The sequence below is a fragment of the Haplochromis burtoni genome, unplaced genomic scaffold, assembly GCF_018398535.1.
Source record: "Haplochromis burtoni strain Fernald_Lab_line unplaced genomic scaffold, NCSU_Asbu1 Contig_116, whole genome shotgun sequence".
NCBI lineage: Eukaryota > Metazoa > Chordata > Actinopteri > Cichliformes > Cichlidae > Haplochromis > Haplochromis burtoni.
Genome location: NW_024582477.1, coordinates 1,398,976 through 1,419,315, shown reverse-complemented (window position 1 = coordinate 1,419,315; position 20,340 = coordinate 1,398,976). Strand labels below are relative to the sequence as shown.

General features: G+C 39.5%; 1 protein-coding gene across 2 annotated transcripts in view; it reads left to right on the top strand.

Annotated features, from left to right (window-relative positions):
* Window positions 1-20,340, top strand: part of vps50 (VPS50 EARP/GARPII complex subunit) — a 122,331-nt gene that overhangs the window by 80,682 nt on the left and 21,309 nt on the right. For both annotated transcript variants that reach the window (XM_005928565.2, XM_042223649.1), the window contains one exon: window positions 17,141-17,289. In XM_005928565.2, the coding sequence (XP_005928627.1) occupies window positions 17,141-17,289 (149 nt within the window). The remainder of the gene's footprint in view (window positions 1-17,140; window positions 17,290-20,340) is intronic.

The window sequence follows — 20,340 nt, the reverse complement described above, 5'->3', positions numbered from 1 at the left end:
CCATTAGGGCTCTCTAGCGCTGCTCCTCACTGTGATATTACATAGTGACAATTAGTGTGGTGCAGTCCACCTTTTGCCTGATAATGTGTCTTTCTGCAGTCTGTCTCTCCTGTTACATGATCATACAACTGTCATCTCTTGCTTCTGCCTTTTATTTGCATGCCTTTCGTGGCCTATTTTGCATTATCATAGCAAGAAACCCTACAATCCCGTGTGAGCGTGCATTTGGTGGTGGTGGAGAGAAGAAACTCCCTTTGCAGTGGACCAAATCTCCAGCAGGATGAGGCTTAGGGAAAGGCAACCATCTGCCTCAACTCATTAGCATTAGAGGAAAACTAAGAGGCAAAGACCGAAGAGAAACAACAAACTAAATAACAATAAACTCCCTTCAGGCTGGTAGGGACAGTAACCACAGATAAGGATCATGTTGCTCCTGAGGCACAGATACTGATGGAAAACACACAGAGAGCAAGGACGGAGAAGGAAAAAGCCCAAACTGCAGGAGAGAGAAAGACTGAACGCTAATGAAGTGCAATAGTCACATATGAATGTATGCAGAGCAAAGTAGAGGAGATGTGTTCAGTACTTCATGATATTTTGTCTAGCAGCCTAAACAGCAAAGCTAAAGGAAGGTTCTAGGTCACTTGAGCAAACCTTTACTGTAGGCCTCATCGTAAAGTTATACACCCAAGGTGTCTGCCAGCTAAACCCAAAGTGGGAACTTCTTCCACGGGAGTGGAGCCTGATCGCTGACAGCTCTGCCTCCCACTGTGCTTTTGGAGTTACTCAAGTAACAACGAGTAAGCGTCATGTCAGGTGTGATGCAGCTACTTGTTAGTAGGTGTTAGTAAGTGTGTATTTAGGTAAAGAAATACAGATTTCTTACCTTACCTGGTAATCTGTGTTTGTGAATAAGCTGAGGATACAACTTTCTGTTCTTTACCCTGCTTGGTTTCCGTTTGCAGTCTGCTTCTAGTACAAGTGCTATAAATCATTTGCTTTGGAGAAAGCTTTCGTTGCGTGCTGGTAAATGGGGAAAGCAACAGCTGTCGTGTCAGGATTTTGTTTTGAAAAATAACTTTAAATCTTTCCACCTTTGTGAACTGTGGTTGTTGCACCGAAACAGGAAGGTTTGGACTGAATATACATCGAAAGCCCAAGAATATTGGCACTTTTCTCTTTTTCACTTTCCTCTTCTTTTTTTCTCTTCCCTCAACAGTTAGCAGCACATTATTGCTTTGTTTTACAAAACCCCATAATGGCAATTTTCTTGCTACTTGCTTGTAGTCTCTATAGCTTCACAGTTTGGAGGTGGTCTGACGAGAAGAAGAAAACAAAAAGCAAAAAACAGAGTTATGAATCATGAAGGCGGAGGAAAGAATAAAGATCTAAACTTTAAATTGTTGTATGCTGCTGCATGTTTTCTCCCTTCAGGGGGCCCAATACTGCCTATTTACACCTGAGTACTTTTCTGAGTAAACTGTGAGCTGTTTTCCAATATCAGACAGGCTGCGGGTGATGTGCTCACTTTTTCAGCTGATCAAATGGACGCAGATAAACAGACAAACTGAAAGCAGAGAGATAAAGAGAACAAAAAGAACTGAGTCGAATTGCACTGAGGCATTTCTGTTTCTGTGAGCCCACGAGTCCTCTCAGAAGACAGAAGCGTGCTAACCCGAAAGCACACGGATGCGCATTCATATTTCAAATAAGCAAAATCATATCACTTTGCCCCCTGATTAAGAGCCATTTCCAACCACCTTGGAGGAGCGATGCAGTCTGGCTTTGTAACTTCCCATCCTTTCTCCAGTGTAGTGGCAAATGCTTTCAGCCCATCTTGTCTCATGCAAAGCTATTTTAGCTCATCTTAATAAATCATCTAATGTTGGGAAAATGCCCTATATTCCAAACTAACACAGCACTCCCTATTTTGTCTCTTTTTTCGTCCTTGTCTTGCTCTCTTTTTACTCTTCTGTGTTTTACATCATGACCTACTCACATAAATCTCGCAGAAGCTGGTTCTCTTAGATGAGGCGGACTATAAATCCTTCTCTATCTTGTTTTTTAAAGATTGGTAACCTAACCGCACAGTGAACATGCTGATGTATTTCTACAAAGTACAGAAACTATTCTACCTGCATACAGATACATAAACTGACACACTCCAGAGATCGTGACAGGGAAGACCTCATTTGTAAACACATTATAAAGTTAATTGCACACTGCATGTCAATTGAGCTGCTGAATCCTTGCGGTTTTGTTCACCTGATTTGCCATCGCAACTGTCTGATTCCAAAACCAATGTGCTCATAATGACACAGAGTCCCATATGAGCACCAGCGAGATTCCATCTCATCTGGTCTCAGGTACAGCGTGCCTTCGGTTTAAATTAGGACTCCACTGGGAAAGTAAAAGATCACCTCTTAGTTTATGTTCCATTTCTCTACCTCTCATATTCTTGATTACCTCTCTGAAACCCTGTCGGGTAGCTTGGCTCTGACACTTTTTGTTTCAAGTCCACTCACTGTGGACTTTCACTATTTTGTTTAAAGTGTTTGAAAGGTTGGGCGGCTAGGGAGCATGAGTGGGAGGGATGTGTTGCTGTATTACACAAAACACTTGTTACATAATGTTTAATCACACGCACGGTCTATTTCATTGAAATGGAATTGGATGCTGTGTAGAATCATCATCTGTTTAAAATTCTCACTTGCAAAAATTCACCTCCTTTGGTGATACTGCTTGGGGCAGGTTAGACGACTTTGCCATATCAGAATAATGTCATGAACCCCATCAGTAGCCATATTATCGCTGCCAGAAGGTTCAGCTGTGACAGCTGTTGAGAGTCGTTGCTGCAGGCAACGTTGTGAGGAGAGCTGACGAAGGCTTGCCTTTTGCAACGAAATGATGGGAAAGCCACCTCCGGGTTGACTAACCTTTTACTTCTCTCCCTACGCAAACCAACAGTACTTCATCTTTCAATCAGTCCGCTGGTTTATCGCACTTATTTGTGCAACTGTTTCGCCGTCACGTCTTTCAATTTTTATCATTCCATCTCATCTGTTTGTCCTGTCACCTCCTTCTCTTTAGCAGCTGTGCACCAGAGATTACATGCCTCTCAGCTCTCAGCACAAACAACTGCTTGTTGTCCTGCAGTTTATTGGTGCTTCTGAGTGAGTATACACTGCTCACATCGATCCAGGGATGAAGAAAAGATCATACAGCTCGAAAATTATTTCCCTTTTTTCCCCGTTCGATTTCTACCATCTACCCTCAGTCGTGATACATTGATTAGATATGTCTTTGCGCGCCCATAAGCTTGATCATGGGGTTTTCGTCTTTCGAGTACGGTGGGACGATGGCTTTTTTGGGCTTGGCACTGAAACTACAATGAGAAGTCGGGTCATTTCTGTGTTGGCACCACGAATCTGACATTAGCTTGCTTGTAGAAATGTACCTAAAAAAGCTGCACTGACTAGCACCTGCTTGTTATTTTCAGCCAATATTAGCCAATATTTTCAGATCTCTCCATATCAAACATATATAGCAGCTGATAAATTTAACTTTAAAAAAATAAAAGGAGAGTGAAAAAGACCCTTTAACAAAATTATAAGTGTTGGTGTTGCATAATTTGTCCACCAGAGAGCACTCTGGAGCCTCCCTGTTAGCATGTGGACTATGTCAAACACAACAGTCAGCTGATCCGTGCAGAATAAATAACAACAGATAAAACATGTTTGGGAGATCTGTTTATACTTCCTGTGTCTGGAAGAACTAAAAGTATCGGCCTATGTATCGGAATATCGATGTTTTGGGTCACCAAATATCGGTATCAGTATCAGTCTTAAGACACAAAACGAGAAAACATTCAGAACTTCAACAAGCAAATGATCATGTCTACAGATTTATAGTACTACTGTCACAAAGGTGTTTATACAGCACTGAATGCTTTCCACTCACTTCTCAGACTTCATATGTGTCTCCCAGCATCACAGTGATAACCCCTAAGCTCGTGTTGTTTTTGTGGTTTTTTTATACTGGCTTGGCACAGTCAACACTTGCAAGTTATATGTCATGAAAAGCACATGCACACACACACACACACACACACACACACAAACGACATTTCTTTTTCACCCATACACACACAGAGACTGCACACTGAACGCACTCATTAGTTGTGCGTCGCTCACGAGGGCATGTCATTGTCCGTGCTGGCCTCTCTGTCGCAGCCTGCTGTCTCGCACTGTTAATGATGCAACAATCCAAGGGGGAGTGCCATGTGACAAAGATTATAGATCACTATTAAGCACCATGGTGTTCCTGTTTATACTGTAGCTGTCAAGATATTGCAAGAATTGATGTTTTCTTGGAGTTTTAGTTGAACATGCGCACACACACAAACACACACACTTTATTGATAGGCCCAGCTGCAGGTCATGCTCCTCCGCTGCAATGAGGAGACAGTATATCCCCCCGGATACAGTAACACAGATTCCTGTCTAAAACGTCTCGTCAGCTTCTGCCAAAGCGTCATCACATCTCCCACTGTGACGCACAAGGCGATAAACAAAATTATGCACTTCGGTTGAAATCTTTTGATTTATATGCTGCATTATCTTTACTCCCAACACCAAGCGCCGCGCATTTTATTTTGGTTTCAGTCGAACTATTAGGATTTTCCTTATTTTTTTTTTGTCATATGTGTTATTAGGATAGTGGATGCTCATATTAAATATGGCCAAAGTTTAAAATGATGAGATTAGCATATGTACAAGTAATCCCTGTGAGCTCAAGGGTCGGGTTTCAGGCTGCTCAGAAACCTCATTTTCAATCAGGTTTTACTAGCCTTGACTCTTTGTATGATAACAGTGAGCAGATATATGTAATAACGTCAAATTCCTACCCACTGCTTTTCAAACCTTTCATTTGCGAGGGGCAGCCAATCAAAGGAAAGCTGGTTCAAAGAGAGGGTAGGCTCAACAGGAGGAGAACTAATTGTTTCAGTCAATAGATAACTAAGACCCAGTATAGACAAATGAGGCTTATTACAAGTCATAAATCACATAAAGCTACTGTAATAGAGTTGAAGAGTGTGGACCTAGAAATAGGCATAATATTCATGTCTAGTTTTCTAAGCCAAAGCGCGTCAAGCAAAAGCCTTTTCTTCCTGTAAGATGGTTGTTTTGCCATCCCAAAGAAGGTGAAGAGACCAGCAGCTGTGGGAAAAGAAGTTCTCAAAGATGGGCTTGGAGAGGATGGGCGATGTCACACAAAATAAATTAAAGCCCTAATTCCATTTGACATTTATCTAATGAGAACCAAATTTCTAGTATTAGAGTGACAAAGAGGTGCAATAGGATCCACTTGACAGTAATTGCCTGGTAGACAGTCCGTTCCACTTGGCCATAAATCTCTATGGAATGGATTGGAGAGGAGTGAGCAGTCAATCACGATAGATTGAGACACTTGAACTGAGAGATCACTTTTCGACTCCCAGCGTGACGCTTCTTCCACGACAAGTGTTATTACATATTTACAAAGTTGTCAGAGTGTGCTGTACCATTCGGTTTATTATTTTTTTCCCCAGGGGAATATTATTTAAAAGTTTAAGTTTGTCTTTTTTACCAGTTAGCTTTGATCAGCTGAACGGCTGGGAAGCTAAACTTGCCAAACCTGCTGTTTGTTTCAAAAACCCAAAGGCAAGACTGTCCAGTCCAGGGTTGTGTGGGGGCTGGATACTATCCAAGCTGTCACACGCTCTCGCCAGTCCATGACAGAGTAAACGCAAACAGGCAGACAAGCACACACCCTACAGCCAATTTAGGAAGTTCAACTAACATGCATGTCTTCAGACTCTGGGAGAAAACCGGAGTAACTGGAGTGATCTCCTGCACAGGAAGTCCACGCAAACTCCACACAGAAAAGCCCCAGCTGAGTGGACGATTCCAACCCAGGATTTTCTTGCTGTGAGATGACAGTGTTGACCATTCAAGTGTGAAGATATTGTAGGGACGTGTAACAGGGACGTAAATGTTTGGGGGTTTTATATTTGTTTTTCTTCAGTGAGAAAGTCGTCTTCTCAGACGTCTGCAGCTGTGGACACACAGCGCCTCCAATACCCACCGCAAAATTAGCTCAGACTGCTAACCAAAATTATGCTACTTAATAAATCACCCAATGGACATGCAGGGAAACCTAATAATCAAATAGATTATCCACCAGAGGTGGGCCGTGATCCAGAATACCAGAGAATTTGTTGAGCCATGTGAAATCCTTTGCCTGCAGTACTGGCTGTGGCTGTTTAGAAGAAACAAGGAAGCCAGCAGCTATTGTTTGTTTCTGTGCTGCACAAATGCAGTAGGGTTGCTTGGAAACTGCTAGACCGAAGCACTCGGGTGATTTTGCGTTCAATAGTAAGGGTGCTATGTTAAGTTGGAATTGCAAATATGAGATAAGAGGAGGCTGGCAAAATGTTTCCCCTGGCAGAACGCAGTATTTTTCAGAGAAGAACAGTTCATCCTGATCGATAGAAGGCTTTAGTGGCACTTGACCCTGCAAGACGTTTTAGAAATAGCGTAATATATCCCATGGGGATATCATAAGACAGCAGAATCTCACACTCACAAGCATATGTCGATACAATTGTCTGTCATCATTAAGGATTGTATTCAGCTGGTTAAATATCTTAGCCCTCTCATCTTTGATCTGTAAGTGGAAAAACACCAGGGATCGACAGCCTTCCAGCTTCTCCCGCATCCCTGATTTTCTGTATTAGTCAAAACTTTGCTTCTTATCTGATTTGAATTCCCTCCCCGGATATTCAGTTTTAGAAGCCGTCTCGTCATTGCTCAGTTTCATTGCACAACGGCGCCTGGCTTTGATGCTTGATGTCTTCATATTTAATGATGCTGTTGGTCCACATGGGGAAACAATTAGGATGTCAATGCCTCGCAGGCAGAAACAAAACTTGTTTTGCCATTTGTCTCTGCAGAGAATACTCCGGTCCTCGAGGACGGTGGACATTTAGGCAAGCTGCTCTTTCTCAACTACTGGATGTTAGCAAAGTTCACATTATCATCATCATAACTGACATTTACATTGGTTTCAGCAATGGGAGAATTTTCTGTCTTTTTTTGTACTTTTCCAAGAAAAACTAAAAAAACATTTGCAATTACTTGGATTTTAATGTCAGTACAGAATTTAAACTTCATGTATATTTATTTATTATTTACAAAGAACATATTGAATGCTGTGGAGTTTGTTTGTTTTTCTTTTTTTTTTTGAAAAATTATACTAATTTTGAAGTCTACCTGAAGAAGAGATATATTACACAGTACCAAGGCACAATAATAAATAAAACTGGATTCTGCAGTATTGCACTGTTGATTATTTTCATGTGTTTATACAGCCCAGCACCTGCCCTGCTCTTTTGGTGTGCATGAGAACTCTGGAGACAAACGGCTGCTTATTGTAGGAGTTCAGTTCAAATTGTAAGATGGTCTTGCTTTCAGAACGGAAAGTGGAGCTGTCATTGTTCTTCCAGGGAAAGTAGTAAAAGTCCTGAATTTCTTCCATCTGTGTTGTTGTGAAATGATGAATACTCAGGTCTCCAGTTTTGTGCATCTTAGTCTTCAGTAATAGGAAAGTGAAGATGAAAACAAGCTATTGGAAGGCCTCAATTTTGGGTTTGGGAAATTGTATTGTGCCTGTACCAAATTGATGTTTTAGTTTAAAAAAAAAAACTTTAGTTAATAAGAATCATATCAACGTCTCATAAGTCGAAGGTTTGGTTTACTTTAGTGCGTTTGCCTGTTACTTTGTTAAGGAATTATCCAGGGCAAACTAACAAAAGAACAAAACTGTCTGTCAGAGGGAAGTTTTTTCTTTTCCTCATCGTTTAGTGTAAGAGGTTTTAAAATGCTTTGTTAACTCAAGGCCACTTCAAAGTGCCAGACAGATAATTAAAACACGGTGAGCTCACAAAGAAAGGAATTGTTCTCTCGCTCCACTCCTGCTTTTTGGCCCCATTATGCTGCTTGAGATTATACTAAGAATTTAGACACTTACGTAGATATTTCTTTTTTCTTTAATACTGAAGAATTCAAATTCTTGTTCACGTCCCACTGGTGAACTTTAATCATTTTTATCTTTAATCATCACTCAGTAAACTGTATAAAGTGTTGCACTGGGCTAGAGATAATGAAAGGTCTTATAACTTAATTATTGCCGATTATTAATTATACTTTCATAAAGCATTTAATGACGTTATTAGAAGTTAAAACTAAAACTAATACAGTAAGTACATTTTGTTTTCACATAAGAATTTAAATGTCAGTTATTAATAAGAGCTGCAACTATTCACGGCCACATTGCTGTCCTCATAAGTTCATAATACAGAGGTGATATATGAAATTATAGAATGCTGAAAGATGACTGAAAGGTTATTCTTGTTGCATGAGCAGTCTAAGTTACACTCATCTTACTGTAATACACAAAATCTGTCTGTGCGTTTGTTTCTTTGTCTGCCAACTCCTCCTAAACGTTCAGCAGTTGAGCAACCAAACTTGGCACACGGGTACGTCTTCGATCACTGATGGACTGTATCTACGTCAAATATTATGCCTAGCAACCACAAATCAACAGGCTAAAATGACCTTTTTTCTTTTTACATTTATGCACCTATAACACCTTATAAAAGCACTATGTAATATTTATTTCATGACAATTGCATCTAAAAAAATTGAAGTTATGCATCATATATTATGGCAGATTTCCTGGAAACCACCTTGCAACAGTATAAAAAGGCCTTTTTTGCCTTTATGCACTTATATTCCCTTATGAAAGCATCCCATAATTTTAATCTCATGACAGTAATGTCTCATTTATATTCACTAAAACTGAATTATACATGTTGCCCAGCAACAGCCTAGCAATAAACTAAAATAACTAGTATTTTCAGATCTACATACCTTTAGAAAAGCATTGCATCATTTTATTTTTATGGCCAATAGCATGACCAGGTCAAATAATACTGTAGCATCCCAGTATGTACTATTTAATTTAAGTTGGCACTTGTACCAAGGATGGACTAAATATATATATATATATATTTGCAGATATAATTGTCAAACTCAAATTTTAATTTAGATTTCAAAAATGGCCTTGAGCATTGAGCATATGTCATTCTGCACAGTGATGCTTGTCTGAGTGACAAGATCTCATATTATGGTTACCTGACACTATTTAGGCAACATTGCAGAGGTGCAGGTAAGACTGTGACATGTTGGCGATTGTATTAGTGAACATCTATCTAACTGATCTCAGAATCTTATTTTTGTTCGATTTACGTCAACTGTTCCTCGTTCTTTCTTTGTTCTTGGTTTAGTTAAAGTTAAACTAGGCCACATTTCCTTCAGGTGCAAGTCCAAGGGAGTTCTTAATTATTTTGTTATCAACAAAGACCTCCTGCTACAGTTGTCCTGATTAAAATAATTTGAATAATTGCTTAGATTGCCCAAACTGTTAGATGAAAATATTCAGGGCTCATTACTCAAACAGCCTGTTCATGTACAGTAGATTAATTTAATTGAGCTGAGGAATGTGCATTGAATAACTCTTTCTAAAAAATTAATTAGAGGACAGTTTTGACAAAATTCCAGCTTCCTTTTCGGCTCTTTATGGTAATAAAAAACTCTGCATTTTGCGGTAGCGATCGCTAGTGGGCGTGAGCGGAGTGCTTAATGCCGCTTTCACCAGTGTTAAAAGGTCCTGTATGCTTGTTGGTTTACTTTATTAAGAAATCTGTGCCTATTACACGCTGTGATTTTTGCACATATGGTTATATAAACATTTTTTCTTTTATTTGGAAAACATTTCACTGTTTCTCACATAAACTCACCAATAAATTATCTGACAGGCGATAGCTGTTTCAAATCTTGCGTTTTAATGTTTGATGGTGGTTTGCATGCTGACGACAGATCGTTCCTTTGGTAAGTCACAATACAGTGTTTGTGAGCAATGCCCTAAGATGAGTCATATAAGCCCGGATCTCTACAGCTGCCTGATATGTAGGCAGCCTAATAGTAGATGGCAGGACTGGCTCTAGCCTGCTGTGTTAGGGTGGGCAGCTAGAAATAATAAGTGAGCAACTTGAGCGAGACAAAAACCCAAAGTTAGAGCAGCTGACAAGTATCCCACGGGTTGGTGGTTTCAGTCCCAGTTCAAATGATGGCGTCTTCTCTCTCTGAGATGTGAAAAATAAGCACAGTACATAAAGTCTTGACTAAACTAATCTTTAAAACACTAATTTGTTCCAAGCAGCATGTAGCAGCTGTAAGATGGTTTTCTCACAGGCTGAAGAACATCAGTCCCTGCATGAATCCAGACATTTATCCTCTGAAAGAGAAGCACAGATTATTTTGGAGTTTGGAAAGAGGCAGACTGCAAAAAGGACACAGTATAACATTTTAACGTCATAACACACATCAGATTGAAACGCTAATGCATGCTCGCGGGTTCTTTCTCAGCGTCCTGCAGCTATTTAGAAAAATTACATATAAGGGAAAATCTCAGACGCATTTAACAAAATGAGCATTTTTACTGAATGTGAAACACGTTAGCTTACCAGAGCATCACGACACGTGTAACCAGCACAAAAGCTGCTACAACGGGTAAACAGGAACTCTAAAATGAAACACAAATACTGATTTGAATACGTTAGAGTTTGATATCTATTAAAAGATGCCATTTATTTATTTTTAGTAGTTTAATGTGTGTGCGCTTTATTTGCTGCCTTGACTTGAGGGACAGCTGTCTGCTTCCTCTGAATGTTATTTATATGTAAATCAGATCACGTTAAGAGGGCAGTGTGAGACTTGAGTATGCAAGCTGAAAGGTGCCCACACAGTCATAAGTTTATATGCCTCTTTTAGCACTGACTGACGAAAACCCATTTTTTTCCTCTAAAGTCTGATTTGGTGGGCAAGACGCCCGTTCTGATGGGCTCAGCCCACCCCTGCCATAGCTATTGTACAGCTGGGCTGTGTAGATGGAGGGCTAACAGTGATCACTGTGACAAAATGGTCTAGACTTGCAGTGGAAATAACTTTCCATGCAGCGTTTGTCTTTCATTGTTTGCCAGCACTTACTGCTCTGATTAATGGTATACTTGCCTGTTGTGTTCCAGTTTCCCAGGTTAAACAGTCAGAGCTCAACGATCATTTACATTAGCACACTCAGATAAATGTCTTCACGCTGAAAAACGAAAACAAGCGCATTTTCTTACCAAACTGATGTCAGCTGTATAGAAAGAACGCTGCCTCGGGAAATGCAAAAATGTCCTCTGTAAAGTTGTGTGCTTTGTGAAGATCTTCTTCTCAGTGAACAGTGTGTACTCAGCCTTTGGCTCTGACTTTGAGACTGCTGTGACAACTGCAGTAAATGCAATTTCAGGCTTTCACAGCAGAGCTGTTTCACCATGCTTGGATCCTCACAACACTTTCTTTTTTTCTCCACAGAGAGATAAATTCAGATGGTTTTTATAATTAACTTAATGCAACCAGCAAGTGTGCGATTCCTTTTTATTTTGATTTGTCCAATCTTTTATTTTCTCATAGTGGAGGAGAAGAACAATAAATTGACTCTGTATTGTTTATTATATTGAAGAAAACCTCATCTTGTAGCTCTTCGTCTTTTTCAATTTAGTGTTACTGCAGATAACATGAACAAAAAAATATTTTGGTAATCAGTGGATCTAAATAATTTTTTTTTATTAGTCATTTAGTAAAATGTACAAAAAAGAGTGAAAATATTTCAATTACTTCCTCCAAAAGTCCTTTTTAATCTTATTTATTTATATATTTATTATTCTTTTTTACACTGGCGTCTATCTAATGCAATCTAATACTCAAAACCATCAGCCATGTTCCAAATATGTTTATTTGTTTTGATTTTAAATTCTTTCTAAAATATTGTTATGAGTTATTGGATATTATTCAACATTTTTCTGATCATCTGGGGGATTTGGATGCAGTAGTTACAGGAGTACATGCTCAAATTTTACTTTATAAATGTTGTTCTAGTGCATCCTTAGGTGGTTGCCAGGCAACATGATAGTGTATTTATAATAGTGGATATAAATAAAGCATTACACATGGAATGGAAATGATGGGAAGCTTTTATAAGGTGTTTTTCTTAATTTTTTTCATACCTGCCACTGGGCTAAAATGATCCCTTCTTATGTATATGTATCATAATATGTGATGTAGATAAGAACTTTTAAGGGCCTTGGATGCACCTGTGTGCCACTAAGTCTTGCTGTATTATAGTAAGACTGAGATAAAAATGTAACCTTTTTTCCAAAATTGCATAATTTATCAATTTTTTTTTAGCATTTTAAATATTAAAATGCTATTAAAACCCAAAGTCCAGTAAAGTCATTGTGTTTATTTAGACTGTTTACTAACTAGATAGACTACTTATTTGGTTTTCTTATTTTTTCCCCAATGACACATTTTTTAGGTTGTCGTAGTTGCTGATTTTTAATTAAACTAATATTTCCATTGCAAATACTGGTCTTTATGATTAGTATGCCAGAAAATGCCATTCACCACTATAGTAAATGGTGAAAATAATCAAAACTTATTTCTATATTGATGATAATCAACCAATGATCCACCAGCCAAATCAGGCCCACCATCCCATGTTGGCTTATTTATTAAATCTCTAAAGAAAATTCATTGAAGGGTATCCAGATATAATTTTTGTTTGAACACTTTCAAAGCGTTAGTAATTTAGATGCATAATTAGCTGCTAAATGCAGAAAAGTGCATAGTTGTTTCCTTGTCCCAAGTTAATGTAGTTAATAGGTTGAGGTGAGTAATGGAATTTGTACTACTTTTTGATTTTGGGTAAATATCGTTTTTAACGGGCTCCTGGCCTGGCGTCATTTTGCAAAAGTGGCCCCCAGGCAGAGCAGAGTACTCCTGGTCTACATCATCTACACTCGGAACTTCATTATGAAAATGCAGTTTCACTATTTGTCTCAGTGGGACACCAGAGAACTATCTAAACTCCTCCTAAATGCCTTCAGCAGCTGCAGGATATGAATCAAATGAAGTATGACCTCTTCACTATAAGTCACGCTATATGGAAAGATCCAGCTAAGCGCCCCCCACCCTCCGTCCTTCAGCCCCTCGTATGACGTTGAAAAATCTATCACTGACTCTTAATTTGTCCAATATGGCATTCTTTCTCTCATACTTGGCAATGCAGCAGGCACATGGTGTTACTTTGCTTTTATCTGTCTAAAGCCGTCTGTCATTTTGAGTGCCATCATAAAAGTGAAGGGATCATTGTTTTTGTGGTTTTTATCTCCGAGCGTATCAAATAAAATGCAAGTTACACAACAGCTGATTACAGTAGGTCCGTAATGATGACTGAAGGGTTGATGTCTTCATATCTTTAAGTTGTATTTTTATCTGTTTTCTGATAAATGCAGCAGCTGCTAACATCCTCACGTATTACTGTGTCTGAGTCGTAGCTCTGTGACAGAGCGGTTCAGTACGACAAGGAGCTTCCTGTTGTCTGGAAACATGGCAGATGCCTTTTGATTATATGCATCTGTTTGTATCCATTACATTGTCACGCTAAATGATTTCCTAAGCATCAGGCATAATTTGCATGTTTATCCCTAACAATGGATTGAAATATTCAAGGCTACCAAAGGGCAATAACACTGGGATATCATGTTTCTTGCTCTTACACACAATCAAATGCTGCTGCTATTGTAAACATGTAATAATAATAGCGTAAGCATTTCGCTTAGAAACCAGTAAACATTAGGGGGTCAGGCAAGATTTTTTTTTTTTTTGCACATTTTACCCTAAACACTAGTGAGATTTCCCCAAGTTTGTTCCACGTCTCTGATTATATTTGTGCTGTAGATTCTGAAAACCACACGCATAAATTCCTAAATGTCATCGATGTTGTGTTTGTCCTTTCCCGCCCACCACATTTTTCTTTTCAGCCCAGCTTTTTGCTTTTACCTGGAGGATCCCTGCAGACTCGCATGAATTTGGAAAGGAAACACAACTTCTCTCCCAAATGTCTTTCAGAAGCCTGTTTTTATGCTGAAAAGGCACAACAAACGAAAGGTCAAGCGTCATGTAGCGTCATTAAAAATAGACCAAACCAAACTTTGCTTTAATGTCAAACTAATGCAGCTTGAGATTTATTTTATTCATTCAAAGGACAGTGTACAGTTCTTGTATACAACTGTAATGTAGCACTGTAATGTTCTTATTCATGGTAAACCTGTGGATTTGTTTTTTGCTGACTGGCAAAAGTCCTCATGCTGCTCACTTCTCTCTGTTAGGCTATCTTACATATAAAGAGGTGTTTTTACCCTACTTCTTTGTACCGAAGATCCTTTTAGGCACCATCCCCCCCACCGCAAGCACAGCTTTCCCAACACTGCAGACGCAGATATAAAAGAAGAAACAAGTGAAAGAGCTTGAATTCTAAAGCTTCAACACTCCACAAAGAGAAAGCAGCTGCATTTGTAAAGAGGCGCGTTTTGACCATAGTGTCCAACCAGCTGCTGATATGATAAGATCTGCTGTTAGAAAAGAAAATGACAAGAACAACCGCACAAATAGTTTTCATTTGATTTTCTGGGAATATTTATTGCGTTTGCATGTTTGTGTGCAAGTTCCTGTAGGATCTGGCAACGTCACACGTACAAATGGCTGCTGGCCACTGCAGCGAAACATTTATTTATTTATTTTGCTATGATCCCGTTCCAAATGTTAACGTCATTTGCTGTAGTTTGAAGAGGGCAGTAATGGCCTTTCTGGATTAACTCCATAACCATTACACGTTTGTCATGTTTATGTGCAGGGACGTGTTTAAAATGCTGACAGCTGTGCTCATTGTGGCGACTTGAACCCTTTGCAGTGTTCGAGATCCCTTTGTATCTTTTTAAAGCAGATTTAGTAGATCAAAAAATTGTAACTCATGACTAAGCATGTGAAACTGAGTTTTCTCAGCATATAGTGCTTAAAACATTTATTAGACCCCTCCCAGTGTAAGGTTTAGCCTCAATTAATAGTACTGGTGTTTATCAATGTCCTTTTTTTGTGTTTTATGGTGGTCTTTAATCAAAATGATGAAAGCAGACAAACAACTAAACCTCAAGTTATTTAAAAATTACTTTCAGTGGTTGAATTTTATGCTTGACTACTTTGTGACTTCTCAGACAAGTCCAGTGCGCCGGCTCAAATTTGTGTGTTAAAATGGGAATTCAGTTTATTTTCCCAGTAAATATAAAAGAAACTTATAAATTTGTTAAGCATTTCTGTGCATTGTAAAAAGCCTTGGACAGCCATAATTTAAAAAAGAGTACTTAATGTGTATTAACCCTTCAAGGAGTTAAATTAAATGTGTGATTAAATGACTCAGTAAACGAGGACTGCATCTTTAACTTGGGGCTCAAATTGTTCTTCCGATTCCCCGAGTTTAGAATAACTGCATTCACAGCTGTATTAGGCCAAAGTGTGGCTGCTTTGGTGAACGCTCTGCAGCCTTTTGACAAAGTAAAGAAAGCCCTTGGCTGACTAAATATCAGTGTGCATTATTTCTTCTGTTTTTTAAGTGTTTTGGTTGCTTACAGAAGAGAAAGGAAATGTGCCGTTTGTGAATTATGCAACAAAAATGTTAATAGTCATATTTTTTTTCGTTTGCAGTCCAATTTGAGCTCAGGTTTAATAATTCAGGGAAAACTTTATCCGATCTTTTAATCTCTAACAAAGACGTAATGAGTAACTTTAGCCTTACCTAGTTACTGAAGGCTTATTTAATTTCACCATCTGCGCTGAGAAGTATTCAATTAAATTCAATCATGTTTATTTCGAGCCGCTCCCGCGATGTGTTGCAGTCTCCGCAGGGAAACCATTAGATCCCCACTGCTGTAAAATAATATAGATCAACTGTTAATCTCCCCGAGTCAATTTCAGACCGATGATGATTTTGGCAACACTGCGCGTTTGATTGAATGCGGAGAGATAAGTTGGAGGTTGTGTAAAGGTTGAAGTTATCACTTTGAGGGAGACAGCATAGCTCCTGCTTGTCTGAGTCATAAATTGTCCACAGAGCTGCATTCTGTGCATTTTTGCAGCAGTGCGTACGCCGAGCTGTTATAGCCCGTTTTAGCCGCTGCTGGCATTTTAATACGGAGCACGTCACTCTGTGTAAAACACTTTCATTTCAGAAATGGTTATTTGTCTGCTGTTACTGAATGTTTTTCATCTGTTATCAGTGATAATAAAGTAGTGGCATGAAGGTCTTTTATCAGGCAGGATTTGACATTTCACGAATTCTTGCCATCTTTTTTTTGGACCACGTAGGAGTGATGTAACCATTTGCTTTACTTTTACTCATTAATCTTCATGCTACAACAGTTTGTCTCTACTCTGGATACTTGGCAGGACCTCGGTTATAAAAGCTTTCCACCGCTCTTCTGGAATAGGAGTGCTCGTACACGATATTAGACCCAGACTGCACTGGCCGGTAGTGCGTAAGTGGACGATACGGTGCAGCATTAATGGCTCCCATTTGTTCATTACCTGCGTGATTGCTATTGATCTGCCAGAAGCTGTTTCAGGGGGCTTTGCAGTCACAGAGTACAAAGCTCTGTGTGCCAACATAATACATTACGCCACCAAGACATTACTTTATTGTTTTTCATGCAGATGCTGATTATTGTGATTGATTGGAAGAGAGCCGGGTTGAAACCTTTCTATTTCTCTTTCAGTAGTTTTTCGATTGAAAGGATAAAATGAGTGATAAATGGAGTGTTAGAATGTATCAGAACGATTAATGCTGCCGCTTCAGGAGTGTTTGGTCAGCAGAACTTTACTGTGTGTGGGCTTCGGCTGTGACCGGGTCCCTCAAAGTTGATTGCACTTTAGACGATGCATCTGAACTGCTCTTATGTCAGATTAAATGTTAAAGTGATCGCAGGACGACATAGACTGAGAGAGAGATTAGCAGGGAAATGATTGCGCTTCCCTCTGCTTCAAGTGATATTACAATGTTTCCTTCGTGTTAGTTTTCTAAAGTCCACCTGTGTTTCTTTCAGGAGGCTGTCGGGGAGAACGCAGGGGTGCATGGCCCAGCAGAGGACAGGAAGGAGAAGGTGCCCAGCCCCCATCTCAGCCAGCTGGTGGTCCTCACTAACAGCGGGACTCTCTACGGGCTGGCACAAAGGGTGGTGGCCACAGAGTCTCTGTAAGCACACACCACTGGAAGCATTTGCACACTACATTAAAGTATTCCTTACATTACATTGACATTAGTGCGTGCTTTATGTCATCGCTTGTGTATCCTGGCAGCGCGATGTTACGTGACAGTTATGTACATCAAAGCACTCTGTTTGATCAAGTTATAGAGGCCGCTTCTCGCTCACTGCCTCGTGTCAGGATGGCAATAATGTCATTACACAGTTTTCCACACACTGGCCGGCAAAGATTAGCCCTGCCTGCGTTGTGTTCCTGCACACACAGCAACACATTTTAGCGCCCCCAAAATCATTTCCTTTCTCTAATTTGATATGTTTTAAACTCTCTCAATCAGTCACTCAGTAACCAGTTTATTTTTGTACTCCTCTACTCTGTTTTTTCCCTCCCTCTCTGTCTTACTCTGTTACATTCACACTACACACTGGTGCCCCCATGCATAATTAGGTCAAGCTATCATCAGTGCTGACAGCACTTGGGCCCTCAGAGGTCTGCGCTGTACAACAACAGCTTCATAATGAAAGTCTTGTAAACCAAAGGCTCTGACAGCGCTGTTGCCAGAACGCTGAGTAGGCTTACACTCGCTCACAAAAAGGGTTTCGTGTTTTGGAGGCAGGCAACAAGATCCGAAGAAGAATGAAAGCAAAACGGCTAAAGTGTTTAGTGTAGGTAAAGTTTAAAGGACCAAAGCAGACTTATTCTGTGCAAAACTGCGAGAAATTGTTGAGGGCGTTGGTGGTCGGGTTTTATTTTTTATGCTTTTGATCTAAAAATAGTGTTTTTAGAAAAGACAGCTCACAGTTTGTGTGTGTATTTAGCATCCTCAGCCTGTCCCATTTCAAACAAAATCTCTGGGAGAGAAAAGAAAGTGGACACAGCAATCATGTGTGAGAAGAATCAGTGCAGTGTGTGCTTTCTTCTTATTATTCCCTCCACAGCACATGATTATGTTGCTGAGGTAAACACAAGCTGTTCCAGCTCACCTTAATGCGATTTTCATTGCTCTATGAAAACAAACGGACACAAAAAAATATCTTCTCTCTGGTACTTTTACGCACCCATCCAAAAAAAAGTTGGGCCGGTGTTTAAAATGTAAGTAAAAACAGAATGCAGTGATTTGCAAATCTCACCAACCCACAAAGCAGCTACACTTCTTAACAGCGTGGTACTAAAAAGAAAGAGTTGGAGGAACATTTTGCAGCTTATTTGGCAACAGGGCTGTAACATGATGGTATATAGGGAACGTCTCTGAGGTGCCAAGAATAAAAATGGGCAGAGGTTTACCAATATTGCAAAAAAGCCTTGTAGAACAGTTTTAGATTCACTTTCCTTGATGTAAAATTATGAAGACTTAAAGATCAGCAATAGATAATATCAATAAAAGATTCAGAGCATTTGGAGAAATCTGTTTTCTTTGGGCTAAGATGATTTAAAATAGACTGAGGCAAAGTGGAAAACTTTTCTGGGCTCAGATGAGTTGAAACTTGAAATTCTTTTAGGAAAACATGGATGGTACATCGTAAGGACTAAAGAGAGGAGGGACCATCTGGCTTCTTATCAGTGCTCACTTTAAGCCTGGGCGTCTGATAGTATTGGGGTGTATCTGCACGTATGGAATCGGCATCTTGCACATCTGGAAATGCACCATCAGTGCTGAAAGATATACATACAAGCTTTAAAACAACATATGCTCCCGTCCAGATGAGCTCGGAAATCATGTGTATTTCAGTAATAGCTGCATACTGCAGTTATTCTAACAGCAGGAATTCATAGTAGAAGAGTGGGGAGTGAAGTGGCCTGCCTGCAGTCCAGACCGTTCACAAACTGAAAACATTTGGCGCGTCATATGTCAAAAAATACGGTATAGACCCAGGAGTTTTGAGTATTTTGAATCTTACCAAACATGACTGGAACAACATTCCTCTCCTAAAAGTCCAGCAGCTGCTCTCATCAGATTCCAGATGTTTTTGATGATGACTATTTTTAAAAGAAGGGATGCTACACGGTGGTAAACGTGGCCTCTATCCCAGCTTTTTTTGAGAAGTGCTGCTCGCATCGAATTCAAGACAAGCTAATATTTTTTTTTTAAATGGTGCATTTTGTCACTTTAAGCATTTGATATATTTTCTGTGTTTTGTTGTTGATAAAATGTGGGTTTATGGGATTTGCAAATCAATGCATTCTGTTTTTATACAGTGTCCAAACTAGTGTGAATTTATTAACATTAAATTATGCTTTAAAATAAAGGTTTCTGTTTGGGTTTGGATGTTAATAATATGCAAATTGAATGCAATTTATCTTTTTTTCCTAAGCGCCCTATCTAAAAGAAAATTAAATTTATAGCCGCAAGAGTCTGTTAGAAGAATAATGACACAGATGCACTCACTGGCCCCTTTTAAGGTACACCTGTTTAACAGCTTTTTAATACAAATATCGAATCTGCTGATTACACAATGCATCATACCATGCAAGTGACTTAGTACGTGATGGACTGGCTGCTCTGAGTATTTCACAAACTGCTGATCTGCTGGGATTTTCCCACACCATCATCTCTGGGGTTTACAGAGACAGTCTGGAAGAAAAATATCCAGTGAGCGGCAGTTCTCTGGGTGAAAATGCCTTGTTGATGTCATAGGTCAGAGGAGGATGGCCAGACTGCTTCAACCTGATAGGAAGGCAACGGTAAACGAAATAATGAGAAGAAGAATAGCATCTCTGAACATACAAATGTTAAACGAGAAGGAGTTTACTGTACTCAAATGGCCACCTGATCTCGATCCAATAGAGCACCTTTGGGATGTAGCGGAATGGGGGATTCACATTATGGATGTTCAGTTGACAAATCTGCAAATCCTCTGAGGAATGTTTGCAGCACTTTGTTGAATCTGGGCTATGAAGAATTAGTTCTGGAGTCAAAGTGGCGTCAAAACAGATATTTGCAAGGTGAACCAAACAAAAGGTCCAGTGAGTGTGCATGTACACTAACATGTAAACATGTACGCTAACATGTACGCTAACATGTAAACATGTACGCTAACATGTA